Source organism: Urocitellus parryii, chromosome 6, assembly GCF_045843805.1.
Source record: "Urocitellus parryii isolate mUroPar1 chromosome 6, mUroPar1.hap1, whole genome shotgun sequence".
NCBI classification, from domain to species: Eukaryota; Metazoa; Chordata; class Mammalia; order Rodentia; family Sciuridae; genus Urocitellus; species Urocitellus parryii.
In genome coordinates, this window is record NC_135536.1 from 98,137,332 (window position 1) to 98,164,228 (window position 26,897).

Genomic DNA, 26,897 nt, shown 5'->3' on the forward strand with positions numbered 1-26,897 from the left:
TATTTTTCTCCTGACAAAAGTAATATCTGCTTAGTAAAAAGTAAGATAAAAAGGAGCTGAACGGAAAACAAAGATGAAATTGAAAACTGATCAGCTTGAGTTACCTATGTTGTCACTATAATAAAGATATTCTGGTTTAATAAAAAAGGAAAACCACACACACAAAAAGAAATAGCTTTCATCGATGAAAACAATTATTCTGCTTGATTATCACAAGCTTATAGGGAAAACAAATTGGAAAAGGTTAATGGATTTACCAAATGTCAAAAATCAAAATTCTAAAAATCAGAAATAAAATCCATTAATGACACATTTGTCTTTAAAACAGTCCAGTTGAGACTTGACATACTTTTTTTTTTCATTTTTTAACAGAGAGAGAGAGAGAGAGAGAGAGAGAGAGAGAGAGAATTTTTAAATATTCATTTTTCAGTTTTCGGCGGACACAACATCTTTTGTTGGTATGTGGTGCTGAGGATCGAACCCGGGCTGCACGCATGCCAGGTGAGCACACTACCGCTTGAGCCACATCCCCAGCCCAAGACTTGACATACTTTGTAATAAAAAGAAATTAAGCATCATTACCCAGACACATTTGTGCAGGTATCCTTCATCAAAGCTACAAGCTACGTGGGATTTGAACCCCTCCAGAAAAACTGCAGCCATTCCTTTGGGAAGCAGCACCGTTCCTGGGTAGAGAACTCGAAAGACCTCACTGTACCTTATCGGCAAAGTGCTGGATGATAAAGGATGCGCTTGACATTCTGGGTTTTTCAAATAAGGAGTTCTTGTTGACAAAATTATTATACAGCTTCTGAAGCCAATTTTCATCAGTTCCATGTGGTAACTGGAAGAGAAAAGCAAATCAAACAGCAAGTAAGAAAGTGAGAGATGAAAGATGATGGAGGGGAGAAAAGCCCTGATGTAGGTGGAGGCCCTCCCTTCTTGTTTGTTTGTTTGTTGATACTGAGATTGAACTCAGGAGTAGTCTACCACTGAGCCCCAGCCTCAGCCCTTTTTATTTTTTATTTTTATACAGGGTCTCACTAAGTTGCTTAGGGTCTTGCTAAGTTGCTGAGGCTGGCCCTTGAACTTGTAATATTCCTGTCTCAGCCTCCCAAGTCACTAGAATTACAGGTGTGCACCAACACATCCAACTCCTCCCTCTCTGATTAAAACAACAACAACAACAAGAACCCTGTAGACATTAATCTAGCTTTGATCTTAATAACCTTTAGGGTAGTTTCTAAAATTATTGTTGACTAATAATTGTGTATAATTTGTGGTATGTAGTGATATTTAAATGGGTATACCAATGTCCTTTTAGAAGAACAGAACTTTTTAAACTAAATGGAAATGGCTGTGTAATCACTTTTTTTAATAAAATTTCTGCAACTTATGCAGAAATAAAAATGGGCAATATTTTGTGATTCTTCCAAAAGAAGTCTCAGAGTTCAGGAAAAACACAATGGGTTCCATGACAGGAGCATGGCTTCCTTTTCGGCACAGTGGGACAGAACTGGCACCTGCCTGTGTCCTCTCCAGATCTGCCTCAGAATAATGGGTTTTCTTACCTAAGTAACGACCACCTTGAATTAAGATCTTGCCTCTTTAAACTGAGCTCCTTGTAAAACTTGTTCTTGATGCTGGTGATTTTGAAACTATCAGTTAAATTCAGCCCAAACTCTGTGACTTTAATACCTCACTGTGTCTAAGTGACTTCTGCATTAGGTGTTTATGATTCACCTAGGAAATACCTGTGTAGAATAGATATAAATATTTCCTAGCAGCTTCTTTGGCCTTGGCACCCTGTGCCTTGTGGATCATTCCAGAACTCTTGGCCCTGATGCCTGCCCTTTAATTTTACATACTATAAGGGCTGAGGCTCAGGTGGCATTGGAAAGGACAATTTGTGAGACGAATCTTGGAATGGAGAATTCTAAGGAGAAATCACCAAAAGTCTTCAATATTATTATTATTTTAATCTTTATTTATTTATTTATTTATTTTATGTGGTGCTGAGAATTGAACCTAGGGCCTCGCATGTGCTATGTGAGCACTCTACCACTGAGCCACAACTCCAGCCCCATCATCATTATTTTTAATACAATAAATCTTTGGGGAAAAAACCCAAAAAAGCATCAAAATATGTCATTGATAGCAAAAACATTAACACTCCTTGGAGATTTTTCTGGTGGAACACTGCTGGACTGACCCACTGTACAGCTACTCCTCCCAGAGGGTAAAAATAACAGGACAAATCCTAGAGACCTCTTCTCTACATCATATGGTGCTGGTTTTCCAGCTACACCTCCTGGTGACTCACAAGAACCAGGAAAAGAAAACTCATTTCTTGTGAGTCATTAACAACAGCAGGGCGTCATTTGCTGTTTCCAGGCCTATTCTGGGCACATGGTGCACTGGGGTGCAGCCTCAGAGGCCACCTCCTTGCTGGACGTCACCAAGATGTCCTGTCTGCTGCCCAAGGGTGGCATGCATTTGCCGAGGGAGGGAGGGTCACCTGGCCCCTGGGGTCCTGTTATCATTACTGTCCCAGAATTAATATCCCATCAATTAGGTAAGACATAAGACTTTACAAATATTGTTCAAAAATAAAGGTAAAAAAAAGGATAAGATCATTAAAAAAATTTTTTTAAACTTACCAAACATTCTTCATCCAGTAATTCCAAAATGCCCATCTTTGCTTCAATTAGGTCAATAACTGGCTGGTTGTCATAAAAATCTATCAGAGTCCAAGGGATGTCTTCCTTCATATATTCTTCTTGTTCAAGTTTAAAGACATGCTGGGTATCCAAAAGTTCATATGGTAAGTATAATACTGAGTATGCTCCCAAAGAGCAGGGTGCAAGCATTGGGGAAAACAGCTAAAGGGTTGATGATTACATTAAAGTTTAAACAGAAAGATCTTTGTTGGCAACCCCCCTTTCCCAGGACCAACGTCCCGAGCTTCTAATGTGGGTATAACTGTCATTGTCCCACCCGGTCTTAGTGGGTCCCCACCTCCTGGTGTCACCACCATCTCAGCATGGTACTCAGTGTGGTCCTGGAGGCCCTCCCTGCTCCCAACAGATTCAACCTCTTGGGCCTGCAGCAGAATGGCCGGGGGGTGGGCAGGCAAGGGCAGCCATCTGAGGATGCTTGCTGCACAGCCATTGTGAGAAGCCCACAACTTAGAGATCTGTGTGGACGACTTGTTGGGGCCAAAGAGGCTTCCCAGGGGACAGGGCTCAGGCTCCCCTGGAGGACAAAAGAAGTTTTGGCCGATAAGTGGCTGGCTGAGGGGAGGAGCAAGAACAGCTCCTACAGCAGATCCCAGTGGGGATGGGTCAGGAGCTCAATAGGTGGTGGAGAGGTGAACCTTGTACAGGCTATAGAGTACCACAGTGATGGGGAGGTGATGAGATGGCAGAGGATGGCACAAGTCAGATTATACAAAGCCTTCATGTCCTCCCCAGAGAATTCGGGTCCTGTGGCCTCTGGCCAATGAGGGAAAAAGCAGGAAGGTCATGATGACACCTGGGGTGGCTTTGAAGAGGGCAAGACTAGAGACCATAAGACTCAGCCCAGTGTTATTTGGTGGCTGAGACCCTGTGGGAAGCAAAGCAAGGACTAGGGGAAGGGGAGGGCTGAGGAGCAGGAAAGAGGACAGGGGATAGGGTGAATGGTGGGCTTAGGACCCAGGTCAACCCTGTTGGTTTAACCACGAAAAGGAGCAAGGCGGGTAGAAGGGTGAGCAGGCTAAGAGGGCAAGTAGCCAGTTCACTCCTGAACTTGTTCCTGTTGAGCCTCTGAGCATCTGGTGCAGCCCAGCAGCAGCCAGATGCACAGCCCAGAGATGAGAGTCCTCAGCAGAGCATCAAGTGACCTGTGAGGGTAACACCCTGCAGGGGCGGGGGGCCTGCACGATGACACAAAGACGGAGGAGAGGAGGGGTGTAAGCCAAAGCCTGTGTGTCCCCAGTGTCATGCTGTCTTCTCCTGGGGGTTGTGTAGGAGAATGAAATGCCCGGATGCTCGGTACTAACAGTGATAAGCTGTTCCTTGGAGTAACTGTTAGGATTTTAAAATGCATTTTCCATTATGAACAGGAATCAAACTTCTTTCTAAGGAAATGAAGCCAAAGTTTAAGTTGGAAGCTAAAGGACAATGCTAGTGACTAAAGCATTTTATTTTTTTTTAATTTTTTTTTAAAAGGAGACATTTTTTTTTTAATATTTATTTTTCAGTTCTTGGCGGAGACAACATCTTTGTTTGTATGTGGTGCTGAGGATCGAACCCGGGCCGCACGCATGCCAGGAGAGCGCGCTACCGCTTGAGCCACACCCCCAGCCCCAAAGACTAAAGCATTTTAGCATTTCAGATGGCTCTTAAATAGCCAAACCTCAAAATGAAGAAGCCGGCATAAAAGTACCATACTAGCTTGTGGTAGAGCCAACACAGACTGATATCCAGCAATTTAATTTCATTGATCTCTGGTTAGAAGCAAGGTATAAGTGCTGCTAGGGAATACAAAGAATGAATTCAATAAAATTCCTGCATCCAGGGAACTTAAAGAGGTGACAATTGTATTTAATACATGTAGCAATATCAAAATGCCAAAATATCCATAAGTAACACATAGCTAATAGTTTTTAAGTGTCTTATCCATTTTTGTATCTCAGCACTCAATTCAGCATCTGGCATACATACTCTGCACTCAGCAAATTTGCTTTTGAATAAATGAATTTTCCCACTGTAGGAAAAATTGGAATCCATCTCTTGTCTCTCTTTCCACCAGAGGACATATTTGAGTTTGTAATTAGGAAGGTACTACCTATGACTTGCTTTAAATTCAGGTTACAGAAGCTCATTCCCATATTCCTCAGCCATTTGCTGTTAGTACTGATGCACTGAGGCAGGCACTGAACCAAGAGAGACAAAGAACACAAGACCTGGCCTCTCTGAGTGCCCACGTGTATTTAAAGACATGCATGCGAATAATGATAATTCCATGTGATAGAAGCAAGCACAGAAGAATGTTTCCTAACCCCAAAAAGACAGAGGGCAGCACAGAAGACCCTCATGGAGAGTAAATCTCAACAAGCCTGAGTTCTCCCAGTGAAGATGAAGAAATGGGGAAAGGACAGGAGCAGGTGGGTTAAGGCAGATGCAAAGATACAGAGGCTCACAAGACAGTGGAGTCTTCAGGAAACTAAATGGTTTATCCTGGCTGCGTAGAGGGTCTGGGCAGGTGATGACCCAAAGCTCAAAAGTTGGCTGGAGGCTCAAAAAGGATGAAATGGAAGACAAGAGGGTGTGATTTCAAAATATGGCCACAAGGTGGCACAGGGACTCAGCATGAGGCTCCCTTAACAATCGGGAAATTGGAAGATGGAGGAAAGCAAGACCAGGCCTCTTACTGGCTCAGGGCTGAGAACTAGTTCCAAGAAGGTAGAAAAGTACCTACCAGATTAAACTGTTGTTGCAGCTTTTCATTAGCATAATTGATGCAGAATTGTTCAAAGCTGTTCACATCAAAGGTTTCAAAACTGAAATACAGTTTAAACAAATTTAAAAAAAGGAAGTAGGACATATGCATCCATTTATAGGCAAATGGTGTGTGTGTGTGTGTGTGTGTGTGTGTGTGTGTGTGTGTGTGTGTGTTGCTAGGATTGAATCCAGAGGTTTTATTTTCTTTTCTGACAAATTTCATAGCTTAAAAGTTTGCTGTTTTCTCCAAGTTTTAAATATACCTTTAGGCTTCCAGCTTTAATATCCTGGAAGTTTATAAATTACATTTTTCCTCATTATCTCCAAGAGGGAATCTGGTTGTGTACAATACACCTACCCAAAGCCAGGCATTTAAACAGGCATGTCCCAATATGATGTACCCATTTAATCCATACAACACTGATGCCAGCATTATCATCCCCTTTTTATAGACCAGGAAATGACTCTAGAGGTTGGGAAACTTGCCTGAGATCACACAGCTTGTGTCAGAATTTAGCTGTGAGCCAGACTGACAGGACTGTCCATGCTTTCAGTGAGAAAGTCATGTGGGTCCTATATCCTCACTCCCTGCCCACTGCACAGAGAGGCAGCATGAATTTCCCTCCCCAAGGTTGGATTTTGCAGTTCCTGGAAGGAAAAGGCAAGGTCATTTAATATCCCATGGCCCCACAGACCCCACATGGGGCAGGGCACAAATGGTCCTGCCTCCACTTTCAGGCTTTCAATAGCTGTCTCTGTGGTTGCCCGGGAGTTGCAAACTCAAGAGCCAGAAGCAGGCAGGCAGGAGGCACAAATGGGAAACAGGCTGACTCTCACACAACAGTGAACTCCGAGGAGCCATGGCAAATGGGATTGTCCTAGGGGCAACTGCTACTTGGCTCCTGCCAGCTGCATCAGCCATAGATGAATGTAGGCTGGGAAATTAGATCACCTGATTCCCAAGAAAGGGCAGAAATCTGAACTTTTAGGTGAATCATTCGCTTTGTAAAAAAACATGGTGCAGGACAAACAAATCACAACCCCAAATCTGCCACCTGCCAGAGGAGCACCCTGTTGGGAGGAACTGGCTCAGGCTTTTAGGTGTCAGCACATACACACACACATCAACTCCTTTCACCTTAACTCCGCCCCATGTGCAGGACTCGGTGACCCCACTGTACAGAGGGGAAGGTGACTATGGCGAGGACCTGCAAGTGCTGCCAGAAGGCTATTTGGCCCAGTTCCTGGTGCCTCCAAAGGCTTCGTTCTTAATCGCTCTAATCCTGAGAGATTCTGCCAGCTCCAACCATGGGGCCCCCGAGTCTCTCTTGACTGAGCCATTTTGGCTCAGTTTAGAACTTCCTGGCCAGATAAGGGCCTCCACTGTCCTCTAGACAGCTTCAGGGGGACTCAGAGCAGCAGCAGGATGCACACAGCTCTGTGGCCCTGTTCCACCTCATCCTCGGTGGTTCAGAAGTCTGGAGGCTGATCTGGACAAGGAGGAGAGAACTGGGGGAGAATCAAATGGGCCTCATCATGCTCCAAAGCCCACAACCAGACCAAGGATGGGGCTTTCCAGAACAAAGCAGAATGTCAAATGTCAGTGATTATTTTCATGCACTCTGAAGTTTCAAACGAAACCTATGGGAAGACCTAAACCTATGACTTAAAATGCCAGAGGTGCGTTGAGTAGAATAGCACTTTGCAGTTGGACAACACTGATGGTCTTCAAGGTCCTTCATAATTTTCCATTTGACCTTCACAGTAACCCTGTGAGAGGCCTGTCTAACAGACACAGGAATTGAAATTTGGAGAGGTCCTGTGACTCCCTGGGGGACACACAGCTGGTCTGCTACCGAGTTTACTCCTTCGCTCTGATTCTCAGACCCAGTTCTTTCCAACCAAAAGTCATGGCCTTGGTTTCACTTGAATCTTAAACCTCGAAGCTCACAACTTGGGCTTTACTCATCTTCAAAGAGTAAAGAGTTTACTTGTCCTCCAACGCTTCCTTATTTCCAGGTCAAGCTGAGCTCTCAGAAGTTTGGGGTCTGCACAGGTGAGGGTTAGTCTGCACACAGGCATGCTGGAGAAAGAGGGAAAGATTTGCTCCACGCTAGAGCTCTGCCTCTTTGAGGGGGCACTTGCGTTTTAGAGGGTGACCATGAATTCATAGGTGGCAGCAGCCACATGACTTTTATAATTTCTGAAGAGGAATTCCATTTTTAAATTAAAATTGTAAATATACGCGAACAAGTTCTTGTAATTCACAAATACTCTTGTCTCAGGTTTGTCAGCTTAGCTGAAAAAACCAAAGTCTTTATTTCAGTGGTCCACAGGCACACTGGACCCGAGTCTGGCTGGCCTGCCAGGCTCCTCACTTGCTGCTCCTTCACATTCCCATCCCACTCACCTCCAGCACACTCACCGACTCCTCCAAGGTATCAGCCCTGTTCCCTCCTACCTTCTGCCTACCCACTGAAACTAAGTCCCCAGAGGGCCTGGACCCTGAGTCTACTCCAATTACAGCCCAATATAGTAACTGGCAAATGTTTGTTTATTGGATGAAAATAGGAAATAATATATTCTTAAATATATTATACATAAATAATATATTCTGTTATTTATTTACTTATTGGCAGTGCTGGGATTGAACCCAGGAGCACTCTACCACTGAGCTATACCCCCATCCCTTTTTACTTTTTATTTTGAGACAGAGTTCCACTAAGTTGCTGAGGCTGGCCTCAAACTTGCTATCCTCCTAACTTAGTCTCCTGAGTCCCTGAGATTAGAGGCATACACCTTTATTTTGAAAGTTAGTTTTTAAAACACAGAGAAGAACCTGGAATAACAATAGTCACAAATTCCCATCATTATGAAAGATGATTTTAAACTAGCCTAATCCTTTTTTTAAAGTTTACTTAAAATTTTACTGGCTGCTCAAATTCTTTCTTGGAACAACATAAGGTAAATAATTTACTAGACTCTCCCAGTAATGTATTAGTATTTTATAACTGTTGACATAAACCATTATTTGGGAGCCATATGTATTAGAGTCTAAATAAACAGTGACTCTTTTGTGGCATTGTCTCTCCTGAATCAGCTGTGGGAAGAGCTGACTCTATCTGGGTGAAAGCTCAAGGGCTTGGCAGTGGCCCCTAAACCCTCCCCATGTCCACAGCAGGCAGCAGCAGGGGCGTGAAGTCCCAGGGCACGGCTAGCTCTCCCTTTACATGGGGAGAGTCAGTTGAGCTGCTTGTCACCAGGGCGTGGGGACTTCCAGTCTAGGTGGAATACTCTACAATGCCTTTCATGGGACAAACTTCCCCTTCTCCTCCTGAAAAGTTGGGGGTGGTGGGTGGTCCTGGGGGAGGGACAGGGCATCTGGGGCCAGTTGCTAACAAACAGAAGCCTGGGTGGTGACAAACCCCTCAAGCTCTGCTCCATGCCATCTTCTACTCTGCCACTCTGTAGGCATCCTCAGCTGGAGCCAGATCTGAGATTCAGAAAAGCAGGGTGGGTAGAGAGAAGGAAAAGAACAAAGTCCAGGGTAAAACCAAGTGTAGATCTCGGGGAGAAGGGGTGGAGCTTATCATCCCACCCTGGGAAAGGCTTTATTTAGGCGGGTGCAAGTGAGAAATTGAATCAGCCTCAGGCCCTGCAGCATGGCCAGGAGCTGGTCAGCTGTGACTATCACTTCTATGAACCAGAAAAGTGCTGCAGGGCTGTATGCCTCAGGGGCCTCTGGGAGAAACAGAAGTAGGCTTCACAGCACTGAGCTCTCCTGCCAGTGGGGCAGCTGTGAACAAGGTATGGACTCTTTCCAAGCCTTGATTGCTGCAACTCTAAAACGAGGACAGTCGTCATGTTGTTTAAGGACTCAAAAAGAAAGTGCATGGAAACCTCTGGGTGCTGGCATGTGATGAGCGCTTGATGTTGGCCTGATTAGTTTCACATTTGTTTATGCACTCTGAATAAAAGATACCATGGCCCAGGAGAGTGCACTTAGTCTATACATGGAAAACAGAGAACCCCATCCTTGTAACCATGAAAAACACACAAAATTCAAAACAGACCCAAGTGATCATTGACATCTAAGTGAGAAAAAACAGGCTCACTGAAGAGAATCTTACCCATAAATGTCCAAAACACCAATAAAAGTGTGCTGCTTGCCTGAAAACTGCAATGCTTGGTTAATTCTCTCCACAATGAAGTCAAACAGGTGAGCATAGATCTTTTTGGCCAGCGCATCCCTGGCGTTGATGGCCTGGGGCCTGGTCATGGGTTTCACCACTGTCTCAGAGGTTGTGACAATTTTACGGTTGCATAGCCACTGAGCGACTTTGCTATTCTCCAGACCCAGGAGCTCGCAGAACACCTTCAGGTGACTGTCATCCTCCTTTAAAAGCAAGCACAAACCTTGTCAGGACTGCTCAGACATCTAATGCAGCACCACCCCACCAGTCCTGGTCCTGGTCCCTTGCCTGCACTGGGGCCTGTGTGAGAGTGGAAGAGGAGCTGATAGGAGGGAGACCAGGCCTAAGGTAGTGGAGCAGATCAAGAGGGACTCTAGTGACACGAATCCCACACCTGTCCCTGAGCAGGCACCATGGCTGTGATGGTGGGCCCACCAGGGCTGTGTCCCACCTGTACATCTTCATTCTGGTCAAAGAGCATCAATAATGATAGCGGTCATGGAAGCCACTGCCCCTACTCCTGTGCACGTGGACACAACCCCCAGCCCTCTCTCTTCCCTTAGCACCACACCAGGTCATCTGTCAGGATGTGCACCCACTAGCCCACCTAGTGTAGTCAGGAGTCTACCTAGGTTGGCTGGCCCAGGAGGTGCCTGGATGTTGTGGCAGACAGAGATGGTGGGGTTTCCTCAACTGGGCTAGCTCTTCAGCCAACATGAGGGCTGCAGTGGGGGACTTATCCTGAATGCACCAAGCAACTCTTACTCCTCCTCCAGAACTGGGCAGCAAAGCTCCTGTTCATCTTCAGCCAGCGTGAACTGTGAGCTCTTTCCACTTAGCCTGGGGATGTGACGCCATGCAACTGAGCACCATGGATGGTCTCAAGCAGGGGACCTTCCATCTCAGCCCAGCAGCGTATCCGTGTGATTGCTTCTTAGAAGCATCAGGAGGAAGCAATCTAAAAAGACTTGCCACCTCCTCGCTGTCCACCCACCTGCCTTCTGACCAACACCACGATAACTGGTGTGCCTGACCTCCTTGCTGGAGAGGGGATTGGCAGAGTCATTGGTTTCCTTCCTTCTAAGAAGGAACAAAACCTTTTAAGTAAAAAAATTCAGCTATAGGTGAGGCTAGGAAGGAAATACAAAGATGCAGAAGTTTAAAAAAAATTTTTAAAAGGCTTCAAGTGAATTTAATTTGGCCATCCTTCTAAGTGCCTGATGTAAGTGAGTTATATGTGTGTACCAAAGCCAGACCAATGATTATGAAACTGACAATTTTCTTTCTTTCTTTCTTTCTTTCTTTCTTTCTTTCTTTCTTTCTTTCTTTCTTTCTTTCTTTCTTTCTTTCTTCCTTCCTTCCTTCCTTCCTTCCTTCCTTCCTTCCTTCCTTTCTTTCTTTTTTTCCTAATGGTATTGGTTTTTTAACTCAGGGCTCTACCATCAAGCTACATCTCAGCCCTTTTAATTTTTATTTTAAGAGAAGGTCTCAATAAGTTGCTCAGGCTGGTCTTGACCTTGGGATCTTCCTGCCTCAGCCTCCTGAGTGGCTGGGATTATGGCTAGGGCTGGTAATTTTCTACAAGATTCTTAGAATACTTAATGAAAAATTTCTCGTCTACCGATTTTAATTTCTCCTCCAAAATGCCACCTTTATGATAAAATTCATGGAATAGAGCTCAATGTGACAATCTTTTTTGGGTGGAAATCACACTTTTAGTCTATGAGAGCTCAGCTTCTCTGGGATAAACGAGCAAGGAAATAGGGGGAGCTGTCATTTAAAGCACATTATATTCTCACCCTGGGTCCAGGTCACCTCTCCCAACTTAATAGCCATTTGAGAATCAACTAAGAGGTGAGGTCTGGATGCTGCAGGGATGGAAGGGGAAGAATTGGAGCAGAAGGAGAATTAGTTCCTGGCCACAGGCCACAGGACAAAGCACCCAGCCAGAGTGCACCCTCCGCTCTGCCTGGCTCTTTCCTCCCTAAACTGCAGGTGCCAGAGAGTTAAGAAATCACAGGTTGCACAAAATTATTGACTGTTCCCATCAGTTATTTTGGGGACATGAATAAAGACATGGTTATGGGCTATTTCTGTACCCTCTAAAATTCACACATTCAAGCTATCCTCCAGTGAAATATTTGGAGCCGGGGCCATTGGGAGGTAATTAGAGTTAGCTGCGGTCATGAGGTTGGGGCCCACATGATGGGTTTTAGGAAGAGACAGCAGAGAGCCTGCTGTTTCCACCAAGTGAGGATGCAAGATGAAGGCAGCCATCTGCAAGCCAGGCAGAGCGCGCTCACCAGAACCCAGCTCTGCTGGTGCCCTCATCTCAGACTTCCAGCCTCCAGAACTGGGAGAGAGAAAACTTCAGTGGTTAAAGTCACCCAGTGTATGATTATGGCAGCCAGAGTGGACGAAGACAGATGTAGTAATACAAAAATTTATAAAGGTGTGCTGATTTTGTGCTTCATGGAAATGAATTTTTACTACCTGTTGTTCATTTTGTTCTCTTCTTCATGTGGACATTGATGAGACTAACCAAACATACCCCCTACCCAGGATCTCTGCTCATAATATTTGTTGCAGAACAGACTTCTGCTAAGCGTCATCTTGTGTCCATTCAATAGAGTAAACTATTGCAGAATCTAGGTGGGAATATATTCTCAGAGAGGGAGCTGGCACTCTGATGTGGATTGGAGCCGGTGTTAGGATGTAGTGTTTTGGCCAAAACTGAAGACCCTACATGATCTGCAACACATACTCCCCGTTTCTGGTCTCATCCACCATCCTGACTCACACTCGCCATTCTCTAGATTTGCTGACTTGACTTCTGATTCTCAGATACCATCTCTTTTCTGAGGGTCTGTGCATTAGCTGCTTCCTCTATTTCCAAAGTTCTCCTTCTAGATATAGATGTGATTTGTATCATCATCTCCCTTGGGTCTCTGCCCTCAACCACCTTATCAGAAAGGCTCTTCCTGACCACCCTATACAATAGGCATGGCTCCCGTGCAACCCAACCCTGCTTTACTTTCCTTCATGACAGACATCATCAGCCCTGGAACTTGCAATGGTTTGTTGTGCCTCCTGCCCTCCCTCCCCAGATCACAAGATCCACAACAGGATTTTTATGTTGCAATGCTGTTCTCCAGAGCCCCTGGAACAGAATGGATGCTTCATAAATATCTGTTGAATTGAAGAAAAGAAAAAACAAAACAGAAAAACAACCAACCCCCATCTCAAGGGGAGGAGGCTCTCTTCTTTGAAGACAACCCCAGGAAACCCTGGCTTCCTCCTTCCTGCTAAACCAGTCTGCCCAGCTGGTCCAACTGAGCCTGGTGCTAATGCAAAGGCAGCTCAACTGTGAGCCCTGTTTCCCACAAACCTCCCACCCATAAAGGACAAACAAACAAGACTCACACTAATGAAGGATCTCTCGTTGCCCACTGCTGCGATCTGCACGTTGCCCAGGTGCAGGATGGCTGCCAGGATCTTAAAAACATCCATCTGAAAATCCTCCTTGAAACCTGAAAACAAATATTTCCCCAAATTAGGGATGCTGCATCTCTTTTCTTCTTAGTAAGAGAAGCACCTGGATCCTTTCAAGACCCTCTGGTACCATCAGTGCTAAAAGCTGGGACAGGGAGCATGAAGCGGGCCCAGGGACAAGCTGGCTCACTGTTCTCTCCAGTCAACCCTCCTGTACACACAAGGCGAACACTGCTTCCCCTCTGCCATGGTGGCTGGGGAGCAGCGCAAAAACAAATGTCAGAGTAGCCGTTGTATGCGGGGTTCCTAGGAGAATCAGCTCTTATTTATTGTGTGCTTTCTTTATTTAGAAGGTTTTTCTTTTCTCTTTCTGCTCATGAGTCCCTGGAATTCTCTTTGAAGTGGGATGCCGGTGGGATCCCATCTGCCCCTCTGGATTCTCTGATCTCAGGAAACTGACCTCTGAGGACCAGTGCAATGGGCTCTCATGCCCTCTGGCCCCTGGCTGGGCTGGATTAGTGGGGAGCCCTAGCAGATCAACGAGAAGGAGGAAGGGAAGTTCTAAGCATGTCTTCCCCTGGCCCTGGGGGCAGTTGCCTCTGACCAGCTGTGTGGCCAGAGGTCCCCACTCCTGACCTGATATTGACCACCTAAATCTCCTTGTAGGCTCTCAGAACACTTCTGGGCCTGAAAAGGAGGGAGCAGAGAACAGCTCTGCTGTTGTCCCAGGGTCTCCACTGCCCCTGGGTCTTGCCTAGGTCCCATCTACTTCTTTGTGTTGGTCCCTTCATAAGTAGACCAACCCTCTTCAATCCTATTTTGAGTTTACTGCATGTTTCCCCAGGGCCTTGGCTGATGTGGGTGGAATATGAGTTATGAATATATTACACATCCAGTCCTCATGAGAGGATCAGCACACCTCCTGGAACTGCAAAGAAACGACATTAGCTGCTGGCAAGACTTTGTTATTAGCCCTGAAAATCACCATAAAGAAGCTGCCAGCCGAGAGCCGGGCTTTGCTGGGTCAAGTTCCCTCCAGTGTGTGTTAGTGGCAGTGTGCTGAGTCCAGAAGCGGGGACAGACACCTGGGCTCTCTCATAGCACGATCCAAACTCCTGAGTCCGCACTGGAGTGGAAGCCGATGCCTCCCCCTACTCCCTCTAAGCAAAATGGAGCAGTTCCCAAGCCCAGAGAAGAGCGACTACCACCCACTCTTCTCACTTGAGGAAACCTGGAATATTTTATTAGCAGGTAGGTGACATGCTTACATAATTTCAAGACCTAATGAGTCTTCTCTACTTCCAAGCCTAAATAAAGCTGAAATCCCCAAAGATTCCAAACCAAAAATATCTGGAAGACTGCAGCTCAAACCCAGACCAGGCATTTGCTGCCTTCCCATTGGAGCTAGCTAACCCCCCAGACTCTCCTGCCACACACACACTGAGAAGGACAGACCTATCTCCCAGGTCATCCACGCAATAAATAACAGGTAAGTAAGGGGCGAAGCAAAGCAACTAAAAATGCAGAGACTGGGAATCTTCTCCTGGCACTCCTCTCAGCTCTCTGTGATCCATAATGAAACCCTTCACTACTCCATGCCTTCTATCAAGAAAAAGGTGGAATAAGTACTCTGAAGTGATGTGTGAAGTCAAAGTCACACAAAAGTAACACCGGCCTGGATTAGACTATGAGGAGCAGCAGCCTGGTGGTGGTTCTCCAGCCTGAGGTCCAGGTGGGGTCTGGCCATTTCCAGGCTGTTCTTTCTGTCAGAGGTCAGAGGTCATGGCAAGGATCAGTGGGTGAATCAAATGAGGAAGAAAGAGCAGAGGAAAAGTGCTTTCTACCAAAACTCTTAGCCTTCCGCTTCCTCAGGGGGCTGCTTCTCAGCCAGCTAAGATACCTCGGAGCAGGACCAGAAGGAAAGCGAGTGGGACTTTCATCTAATGCTCAGGACAACTACGTGAAGTGCTAGAATTGTTCCCATTTTACAGAGGAGGAAACGAAGGCATAGAAATGTTAGGACTAACTCACCCAAGGTCACCCTAGGTGTTTATTATATAGGCAGCTTAGCACCACTGCCCACTGCAGTATGTGACAAGACCTGAGAGTTCATCAAGCCATCCTGACTTCACCCCAGTGTGTCCTAGGACCCGGGGCCAGGCAAAGGAAAGGACTCTGAGCAGAGTCCACAGGCTCATTCGTGGGGCATGGTGTGGAGTAGATTTGAGTATTGAACCAGATGGCCTCGATACTAAGTTGCCCATTTCTCTATAACAAACACCACCAATAGACGAGTCAACCAACAATCATTAAGCACTTTTCTTTCTTTTTTTTTTTTGGAACCAGGGATTGAACTCCAGCCACATCCCCAGTCCTTTTCATTGTTAGTTCTGAGACAGGGTCTCGCTAAGTTGCTTAGGGCCTCAATAAGTTGCCAAGGCTGGCTTTGAACTTGTGCTCCTCTTGCCTTAGCCCCTTGAGCTGCTGGGATTACAGGCCTGTTCCACCATGCCCAGCAAGCAAATTTTAAACAGGATGATGTGTCCAAGTGTGTTGTAAACCTCCATGTGATTCAAGATAGGCAGTCTGCCCTGGAGATGATCTCTAAGAAAGATAATACCAAGATTCAATCAAAAAGACAAGTCAATGGGACCAGAAGTATAAGCAAGGGATTTGCATTGTTAGATGTGCTGTTCTAGGTTTCCATGGTGACAGAGAAATCCCATTGCTGTGTTGTATAATAAGGTAGCTGTTAGTCACACATGGCTGTGAGCACTAGAAACATGCCTAGTACAACTGAGGAATTGAATTTTACATTTTATTTCACATTGATTAAAAGTAAATGGAACAGTCACTTGCAGCTGTGGCTTCTGGGTTGGAAAGCACAGGTTTAGAGATCATGAAATTGACATAGCACTCGACCACTGTTTGTGGGGTCATGTGATGATGGCAATCTCAGGGTGACTATGAGGTTATCTGGTCCCATCCTACCCAGTCAGTGGACCTCTGGCGCCTGCCTGGCATGGGGTCATTGGGAGACTTCCAAGTTTAGACAAGACTCACTGCGATGAAGCAGGCTTCATAAAACCCACAGATTACGAGAAAACCCTAAAGAACTCAGCATCCATGTCCACTCCACCATCTAGGATGAGGGTCAGCAAAGGTTTTCTTATGAGGCTCTGCAGGCCCTAAGGTCTACGTCACTGTTACTCAACCTTACCAATGTAGCACAAAAACAGCCAAAGATAATACACAAACAAATGACGATGGCTGTTTTAATAAAAGTAGATTTTCAAAACTTGCCAGAGTGCTGACCCTGGGTCTAGGACATTTTTTAGTGATTGCTTTCATGGAAGTGCCCTGACCTCTCACACTGACACAGCATGGCACAGCTCCTAGACCACTTTAGACACTGGCTCTTACTCCTTGTAACATCCCTAAAGAGACCTGGCAGCAGTGATGCTGTATGATTTCTGAGGCTGGTTCACAGACAGTCCTACATGTCCCATCTAAACCTTTTGCAAATGGCTCTGGAGGAAGCTGGTTACAAATAACAAGTCTGTCTACCCTGAGGCCAGCATGCTGTGAGGAAGTCCAGGGATAAGGCCACTGAAGTGAGAGATGCCCACCCAGCCCCAGAAGTTCTAGCTGTCACAGCCCTCAAGAGAGGAATCCAGCTCCTGCCACTGTCATGTGAGAGTCCCCAAGTAAGATATTCCCCACCTGAGTCAAGTCAACCCAAAAGCAAAAGATATTCTAAGGAGCTGTCACTTGAAGCCACTAAATGTGGAAAACAGCAATAGATAATTGGAATAACTAGGTATTTTCATATCTCCACTGTACAGATGGGGAAACTGATACCCAGAAGTAATGACTGACACTTGCCAGGTCACAGGTTGATCTCATGTTTGCATAAAAAAACTGGAGAAAATGCTTGACAACAAATAAATAAATACTAAATTGAAAGGTCTAATTGCCAATGCAAGGCATTGAGAGGACACGGAAATCATCAACTATCATCTTTAAATAACTAGTCCTGGGAATAAGCAGGTTCTGCCATGGTCCTAGATTTCTTCAGCCACCCCTGCCCCTGGCTGAGGACCCCTATCTTTCCACCCATCTACCACATACAGCAGGGTGGTAGCCCTGTTACTAGGGGAATGGCAGGTTGCTGTCCTCTACCTCTCCACAAAACTCTCAGAGCTGTGTCTACAAATCTAGGCCTATGTGCAGGGCTGGGACAAGGGCAGACCAGGTCAGGCACCAGGGTCACCCCCTGCGCTTTCTGACTCTGAGAGTGAGTGCCTCTCTGGCCTCATCCTAGTCTCAGCTCTGGTGGCATGGAAATTTGTGGAGGTAATCTAATTTGTGTGATACAATAGGAACAACTGCTGCAAACTGCTGATCTTCCATAATTATAAGCTGTGTGAGAAGAGGAGATGGTTTAATGCAAGCAATGGTTTGAGATGGGACAGTAGGGGGAGAGAGAGAGAGAGAGAGAAAGAGAAGGCAGGCAGCAGTATTGGCCAAGCACCTGCTGGGTGATGGCCGTGGCTAGGGCTCTTATGCACATTTCTTTGCCAACTGTCCTAAAAGGTCAGGGATATTGCCATCGTATAAGTCAAAAACTGAGTCTCAGAGAGAGCAACCTCCTAAGTCATGCCAACTAGGATGTCAACTGAAAGCCCACACTGTATTTCCTTTGTGTCATTGCGCTGTGAGGAGGAGGATGTTATGGAGGTGGGAGTGAGTACACAGGAGTATAAAGGGGGGTGGGGCAGGGCTGGGGTTGTGGCTCAGTGGTAGAGCGCTCGCCCAGCATGTGTGAGGCTCTGGGTTCGATCCTCAGCACTACATAAAAATATATAAATAAAATAAATAAATATATTTATTTTAAAAAGTGAGGGGGGGAGCACAGTCAGGGTAGGCACAGGGACCAAGGTCACCTTGAACTTGGCCGGAGCTGGGCTAACTATCCCTTTCTCATAGCCATGCCATGCTCCCTCTCAATGGAATGTGTTACACAAAAATTGAGATATGACTACAACTATTTTAAGAAACTGTTAATCAGTACTAAGAGTGTTTATCTTATTAAGAAATGTGCAAATCACCCTTCTTGCAGCAGTTTTGAGGGAGAATAATTTTGCTTAGGAAACCGTCTGGTTTTCACTCTGAATTATCCAACTTTACTCCTCTTTCCTATTACTTTGATAGATTTTAATCTCAAATTCTTTGACTTTTACCTTCAAATATAGCTAATCAGGCCACAGCAAAGGAAACAGTGGCCTGAGATTTCATTAAGATGTAAAATGGCTTATCCTCTCACACTCATCAGAAGTTTGACAGGCAGTCACAGGTGGATGTCTAGACAAATATAAAATGAGAATGCAAATGACTATTTTTATCCTTCTGAACATGAGCTCCGAGTCGGACAACGACTGCAGGGGAAGACTGAGACCCTCTGGCTGCCCTGTGAGATACCTTGCTCCCTCAGGATCTGCATCCAAGTGAGATATTTGCTTTTTGATATAAACATGAGATATTTTAAGACCTCAGAGAGCAAAAACCAGTTCTGCTCCACCTTAACCATGTGATTTTGGGTAAATCACTACCCACCTGTAGGCCTTAGTTTGTATTGTAAAATGGGAAAAATACCAACACCCACTTCATGGGGTGGCGAAAAAGTTAGAATGAGTTAATACAGGTGATAAAGTGCTTTGGATGAGCCCCATGCATGGGAGGCTCCACAGAAGTATTTACCATCTCATTAGCCTCCTTATCAAGATCCTCTGGAGTCCAAGTGGGGTCAACAACTCTCTTCCGAACTGAACCAGAACTCTGTGTCACCACTTTTCTCCATAGCAGCTCAGAGGGCTTAGGAGCATCCGCAGGGCGTGAAGCCCATGCCTCTAACAGCAGGCCAGCAAGCACGAGGGCAAAGTGAGGGACTTCTTGGCTCGACTAAGGGCCTTGGCCACTTAGTCTGCCGATATGTTCTGAGTGTATCATCCTGAAATTAGAGTTTACTAGGAGTCTTCAGAACACAGAGATGCTGGGATCCCTGATTTTTCTCTTCTTTCTTTGATTTTCTTTTTCTTTTCTTTTTTGGGAAATGGCCATAGCCTGGAGTAGGATATTTTTACTTACCCAGTAGCTTGAAGGTCTTCTGAGTCTCTACCATGTCAGCTCGGTCATTCACACCCTCGATGACAGTACTGCCTCCCATTCTTGTATAATTAAATTCTTCTGCACTCCCTGAGACAAAAAAAAAAAAAAAAAAGTAAGATATACATAGTTACCAGACACAAGAAGAGAAACTCACACTGGATGAGCTATATTCAAACACTTCACATGCTTTCCACTTATGCCTTAGGATTCTACATTGCACATGTAGAAGCTGAGGCTCCAAAAAAGCAAATGACTCTCAAGACCCCACAGCTGACAGCAGGGCAAGAATTTAGGCCTAATTCTAAAATGTTTTTCTGTTCCTGCATTAACACTTTTACACAACTTTATTGAGGCTTATTGAATATATAATAAACTTCATACATTTAAGATGTACAATTTGATGAGTTTTGACATAAATATGCCCTTACAAAGCCACCACACATGCACATTTAATATTCAAACAACAGAGGACCCTTCAGAAAGCTCTTGTACATTTTGCTTCTTATATTCTGTTGGTATTAAGCCTGGGTATTATCTTCATGTAAAATCTGCAGAAACTTAGATTCCAATTTTAGTATATGTGCTGCCGAAGCGAGCACAAGAAACTTAGATTCCAAGAGTGCCAGCAACTTCTCCAGAATGAGAATGTATGAGTTCAACTCCAACACACTCAAAAGTTACCTCTGACAATTCTCACCCATCAGAGGAGAGAGGGAGGAGAGCTGTGTCAGCCATGGTGAAGGCCATCAGTGCTGATGGACAAATAGCTGTACATCTTAACTGTCCTTGAAGTATAGTTAACTATGACTTCAAATAACAAATGGCCTCTAGCTTATCAAATTATGATAGAGGGGCTTTGTTTAAGAAGATGGGGTGAGGTCATACATGTTAGAAAAACAACTCTCTAAGGATGCTCCAATGAAAATGAACCCTGGAGACTGCAGCAGTAAGCAAAGCCAGTTGTCGGCAGTCCTTACTGAGGTGATTCTAGCTTAATGACCACAATCATCCAATAAGCTGTGAGAAGAAGTCCCAGGGCTGATGCAACTCCTGTCCTGGACTCACCCTTCACCCCAACCAGAATCTATTTTCTTAGGTATAGATGCATAAACTCCATCCCTGAAACCAAAGGATATTTTATGTCTTTAGACAAAAGACAAACTTTTCAAAAGTTGTGTTATACTAGTAAGAAGAAATTAACCAACAATTTAAACCTTTGCAAAAAAGAGATATTTCTATACACCATTCATCACGTACCCAGTTTAAGATGTTTAAATTCCGACTGTTGTGCAGACGCGCAAAGCTGATAGAAAATGTGGTAATTCCGTTCATTTTCTGACTGTAGAATAAAGAAAAAGACCTCAAAATTATACCAATTTTTTTGCAAGTAAAAGTTCCAGGTTTATAATGAGAGGATTCTAGATGGCTAATTTGGATGGACAGTTCTGTTCATCCAAATGAGGACTAGGGATTTAGCTCAGTGGTAAAGTGCCCCTGGGTTCAATTCCCAGTACCTGTCCTCCAAAAAAAATTTTTTTTAAGTCTTTGCATTAAAATTATTGGAGCAGTATTTAGTAACATCCAAGACCATGTGGACACTCATGTTCATGGCCAGCGCACAAGCAGGCCTGTCCTCTCAACTGAGTGAAAACTGAGTGTCCAGAGATCTTCAAAATAGTGACCACAAAGAAAATGTTATTAAATGAAAACATCCATGGAATGGCGATGATGTAATTCATACCAGATGAAACTTGTAAGAATTCCTGAAATACAGTACAAGATTTCCCATTGCTCTTCTAGGCCAAGGCTATGAGATGTTTCTATATTTTACCGATGAAAAAGCCTTTCTCCTGGCCCATTCCTTCACTAGCTCTAATCCCATTCCTTCCCAATATGAAAACCAGGCCAACTGCTTAGCCTATTTCAGTTTTTATCTTCTAGAAAGATAACTTGATTTTTTTTTTTCTGGTATTGAGGATTGAACTCAGGGGCATGTGACCACTGAGCCCCAGCCCCAGCCCTATTTTGTATTTTATTTAGAGACAGGGTCTCACTGAGTTGTTTAATGCCTCACTATTGCTGAGGCTGGCTTTGAACTCATGATCCTCCTGTCTCAGCCTCCTGAGCCGCTGGGATTACGGGTGTGCACCACCTGCACCTGGCAGATAACTTGATTTTTAAACCTATAAGGATTTTTTTTCAAATTAAAAAGCCACAGCCTTTTCTCTCAATCATATTACTACTCCACTGATACTGAACCCACCCATCCACCGGTTTTTGCTCTTAATACATGGAGGAAAACAAAAAAAAGAACCTGAACTGCAAATGAAAAATGAGAAAACACGACTCTTCAGATCTCAGAATAATATAGGTTGACTGTTAAGTATATACATCTATGTAATATTTTAGAAGTTGGGAAAAAGGAAATTTAACTAATACTTTTATTCTTACTTGAAAGACAACTCTGGATTTCTCCAGGAGGTAGGTTCTCATGTTGGCTCCTATAATCTGATTTCTCTCATCAAAGCTGATTTCTGTGTACTTCCCGAAACGACTGCTGTTGTCATTGCGTGTGGTCTTGGCATTTCCAACAGCCTATAAAACAGAGGACTTTCTTGAAACAGAGTTTAAAGATCGATTCTGAAGGCTGAGGCAGGAGGATTGCAAGCTCAAAGTCAACCTCAGCAACTTAGTGAAACCCTTGACAACTTAGTGAGACCCTGTCTCAAAATGAAAAAATAAAAAGGACTAGGGATTTAGCTCAGTGGTAAAGTGCCCCTGGGTTCAATTCCCAGTACCCGTCTTTGCATTAAAATTACTGGAGCAGTATTTAGTAACATCCAAGACCATGCTCTGGGGAGCAGATCTGACTCTCAGAGAAATGTCTGGGGTCAGAGAAGGTGAAAAGCAGCTGGAGGCACACAGGGAACATGGCCCAACATGCACACCAGTCCTAGGCTCCTCTCATCCCCGCTGAGAAACATTGGGGAGGAATAGAAGAAGCATGGGTTTTGCCATTTTGTGGCCATGGGGTCCATTTCTGCTCTCTGTGTAATGTTGTAAAAGTTATTTCAGCCAGGTGTGGAGGTGCACACCTGTAATCCCAACAGCTCAGGAGGCTGAGGATTGTGAGTTCAAAGCCAGCCTCAGCAACTTAGCGAGGGCCTAAGCAACTCAGTGAGATCCTGTCTCAAAATAAAAAATAAAACGGGCTGGGATGTGGTTGAGTGGTTAAGCGCCCCTGGGTTCAATCCCTGATTTAAAAAAAAAAAAGTTATTTCATCTATCCAAGTCTCAGTTCCTCTATCTGTAATGTGGAAATAACATGCTTCTTTACTGTTATGGACTGAATGCTTGCGCTCCCACCTCCAATCCATGCATTCAAACCCTAACCCTATGTGTTGGTATTAGGAAGTGCTACTTTAGGGAGGTAATTGGGTCACGAGGATGGAGCCCTCACAAATGGGATTTAATATCCATATACAAGGGACCCCAGAGAACTCTTGTCCTCATTTTTAGCCTTATGAGGATACAGTGAGAAGATGGCCCATCTGCAACCCAGAAGAAAGTCCTCACCGGAATCCATCAGGCTAGCCCCCTCACTTTGAGTCTCCATAACTATAAAATGCATTTCTGTTGTTTATAAGCCACCCTGTCCATGATACTTAGTTATAGTATCTTGAACTGACAGTTGGGAGGAGCAAATGAAATAATATGAAGTGCCTCAGTTCATCCATGTTCCAAATATTATACATGCTCAATTAAAAGTTCACATTCTCCATTCAACCTGTATTTTTTTTTCAAAAAATTTTTAGACATTGATGAACCTTTATTTTATTAATTTATTTATATGTGGTGCTGAGAATCAAACCCAGTGCCTCACACATGCTAGGCAAGCGCTCTACCACTGAGTCACAACTCCAGCCCCTCAACCTGTATTTTAAACCTTACTCCCTTAATACTTCCTTACTCAAACTTTATTTTCAACCAAAAAAATTCTGCTCTTTCAGACCTCCCACACTGTGGGCCTGATTTGTGCTTTCTGCTTCTGTTCTTGAATTCCATTACTCCTCTGCCTGAGCACCTTATTATGTTCCATGCAGAAGGACTCTTCTTGTGCACACACACTGCTCTTCCTGCCCAAGTCATGATGATTTTGTCAGCATGTTTGCTGTGCACCTACTATGTGCTGCACACATGATAAGCATAAATGAGCCAATTAGACATGATTCCACCTTCATGGAGCTTACAGTCAAGTGGAGAGACAAACTCTAAATAAATAATCATAACTCAGCATTGCCCCTTGACAACTTTCCTGTTGCCATCTTGGATGGTAATTTGTGTTTCTATTTAGCAGCTTATGGCCTCGCTGAGTTGCTGAGGCTGGCTTTGAACTTTGACCAAAGCCAGAAGAATCAGCTTGCAAAACTCTTGAATATGGCACACTCAGCTCATGAAAATTGATGCCAGCTGGCTGGAGAGCACCAGTGGCCTCCGTGCACCTGGGGTGGTTATGGGGGGCATCTTCCCTGGGACATCAGCAGCAAACAGGGGACTCCTGAAATCCAGTCATAGACTTTCTAGCCCAGCAGGTAGAGAAGGAGGGAGTAAACTCTGCCCCAATCTCCTTGGAGGGAGTAAACTCTGCCCCAATCTCCTTCAGACCCCACTGGGGAAACCAGGTCCTTTGTTCATTCCCACCTGACTTCTTTGGTTTTTAAAAGATGGGAACTTGCATTAGCAAGGATGACATACACACACAGGCCGACCCACATCTCCACCATGACACACTGCTGCCTGGCCCCCCACCTGCCTCCTTCCACAGGAACATACCTCGGTGATGGGATTGGACGCCAGAACCTTGTCCTCCACGTGAGCATTGCTGCTGGACTTGCTGACGGTGGCGAAGTACCTCATGGCGTATCGAGCAGACACCGTCTTTCCAGCTCCCGACTCCCCACTCACAATTATTGACTGATTTCTATTGTTTCTAAAGCAGATAAATGAAAGAGTTTTAAAATATTATCGTTATTTTTTCTTTTCTCAGTGCTGGGAATCGAACACAGGGCCTTGTGCATGACAGGCAAGTGCACTACCACTGAGCTACATTCTTTAAAACATTAATCTCTTGTCATTAAAAAAATGAATTCTGCCTGGACAAAATCCAGCATAGGCCACATAGTGGGACTTTTAAAAAAATAATTAGGAATAAAAGGGACAATATATATTAAGAAAAATACAGACAAACCTGAAGGCAAACTTCATTTTATCATTATAAACATTTCAGTGAATTTCTTTCTAGTCTTTTCCCTCCATGTGATCATGCAGAACACATGATCCTGCTATGTTCCCCCTTGAGGGTCCCCAAGCCCAATCCCAGGTTCATTGGTCCACTAGGAGGACTCAGCGTTCCAGCATGATAGCCATGCCTGTGGCTCAGATTAATTACAGCAGAGAATTCAGAGAAAAGTCAGCAAAGAAGTACATGGCAAATCAAAGGAAACCAGGTGCAAACTTCTAAGGGTCCCCCCCCCCCCAGTCCAGCGACTTGCGACAGGCCTCCAGCAATGAATCTAAAGGCACAGGTAAAACTTCCCCTCCTGGGGAAGCTCGTTGGGGACCCTTCCCACCCTTGGCCTAACCCATACCCAAATCCCAGACTCCCAGAAGGAAAGCACCTATTCAGCAACAACCACACTGTTCACACAATGTACCCCATTTTCGGTACAATGAATGAGCCACTTAGTAGTTAGGAAGTGGTGGGAAGTGTCCTGAAGTCCGAGGCTAGCCACAGGCCCGCCTTGCCAGCAGACCTGGAAGCACAGCAGCCTGGCCTGTCAGCCCCTTTGTGCACGTCCCACTGAAATGCAAAACCACCTCAGATATTATTTTTGAGAGCAATTATTCTGAATATGCTCAGGAACACGTGTACCCTATAAACCGACGTGCTGTTACATAATTTCTCTATTTGAAAAAAAAAATGCATTGAACTTTTCATAGCACAAGAAGGTGGTGATCGAGTGATTCTGTTCTATGCATCGAGCACTGCTTATGAGCCAGGTGCTTGCCGCGAACACTTCACACACATTCTCAATTAAACTTTACAAAAATCCTAGGACATATGTAAATCTATTTTTCAGATGAGTAAAATCTGTGCTTGTCTTTCATTAAACACTGCCTCCTTGAATGGGCTTAAAAAAAAAAAAAAAAACTTAAGCGTTTTACCATGTAAAATCAAGCCGACTGCAAGAGAAACGTGGTATTCCCAGACGGGCACGACTGACTTTTAACTCTCCAGAAGGGACAAAACCCAGGAAACTCAGTCCAGACAGGTCAGTTATGCTGTACCAGTCACGGGCTACTGAGTACAGGTCATCTACTCAACAAACCATCCTCTGGCCTGACAGTCTCCTTCCATGAGCCCAGCCAGCAAGTGCAGGGAGGGTTGGTCGAGCTTGAGGAAGGCCAGCCGGGCGGGCAGGAAGCTACCTGGCCATCTGCTTGTAGGCCTCTTCTGCCACGGCAAATATGTGTGGGTCCATGTCGCCCATGTTCTGCCCGCTGTAGGCATGGATGATGGCATCCCCATATATGGGCAGCTGCTTGTAGGGATTCATGGCCACCAAAATGATTCCTGTGGAAAGACATGAGATGCAGTTACAGCAGTCTTACAGTCACCCACTGCAGTGATTTAAAAGTGTTCCACAAAATTCACCTGTTAGAAACTTGATTCCCACATTCATATGTTAGTGGTATTTGGAGATGAGCCTTTGGGATTGGGATTAGATGAGGGTGGGGACCCCATGATGGCATCAGTGGCTTTATAAGAAAAGGAAAGGACCTGAGCTAGCACACTTGCTCTCTCACCAAGTGATGCCCCATACCATGTGACGGGGGCCCTCACAGATGCCGTGCCTTGCTCTTAGACTTCCTGACCTCTAACCATGAGCCAGATAAACTTCTATTCTTTTTTAAAATTTTTTTGGTGCTGGGTACTGAACCCAGAAGTACAAACCACTGAGCCACATCCCCAGCCCTTTTTAATATTTTATTTAGAGACAGTCTTGCCGAATTGCATAGGGCCTTGCTAAGTTGCTGAGGCTGGCTTTTCGATCCTCCTGCCTCAGCCTCCTGAGCCACTGGGATTAGGGGGTGTGTGCCACCACATCTGGTAACTTCTATTCTTTATAAAATACCTAGTTTCAGGTATTTTGCTATGGCAACAGAAAACAATCTAAGACACCCATCTCTCCAGGTTCTTTTAGGAAACCCCAGCTCTGCCACTTAACTAAACCAGCTTGACTTTGTCAGGTCACTTGATGCTCTGAATCTTGGTTCCCTGATGATCACCTGTATCTCTGGGATATTCTGATGTTTGAATGAGACGAATGAGATGACAGGTGGGAAATGTACCCAAACTGAGAGGCTTTTGTCATTTGCAATGTAACTGTAATAACAATACCAGTGTCCCAGTAAGTGATCAATGTACCAAATCCAATGAAAAACTCAAACACAAGCCTTGTTATTTTGTTTTTCTAAGCAGTCCAGTCTTAGTTCT

General features: G+C 44.8%; 1 protein-coding gene across 1 annotated transcript in view; it reads right to left on the bottom strand.

Moving 5' to 3' along the window:
* Myo5c (myosin VC) overlaps positions 1–26,897 on the bottom strand; it is a 92,434-nt gene that overhangs the window by 52,624 nt on the left and 12,913 nt on the right. Inside the window, exons 4-13 of the mRNA XM_026391409.2 lie at positions 25,829–25,973; positions 24,173–24,329; positions 21,791–21,934; positions 20,597–20,678; positions 19,319–19,426; positions 13,103–13,209; positions 9,617–9,882; positions 5,464–5,545; positions 2,661–2,801; positions 719–844 (exon numbers count right to left, since the gene is read on the bottom strand). Of these exons, the coding sequence (XP_026247194.2) occupies positions 719–844; positions 2,661–2,801; positions 5,464–5,545; positions 9,617–9,882; positions 13,103–13,209; positions 19,319–19,426; positions 20,597–20,678; positions 21,791–21,934; positions 24,173–24,329; positions 25,829–25,973 (1,358 nt within the window). The remainder of the gene's footprint in view (positions 1–718; positions 845–2,660; positions 2,802–5,463; positions 5,546–9,616; positions 9,883–13,102; positions 13,210–19,318; positions 19,427–20,596; positions 20,679–21,790; positions 21,935–24,172; positions 24,330–25,828; positions 25,974–26,897) is intronic.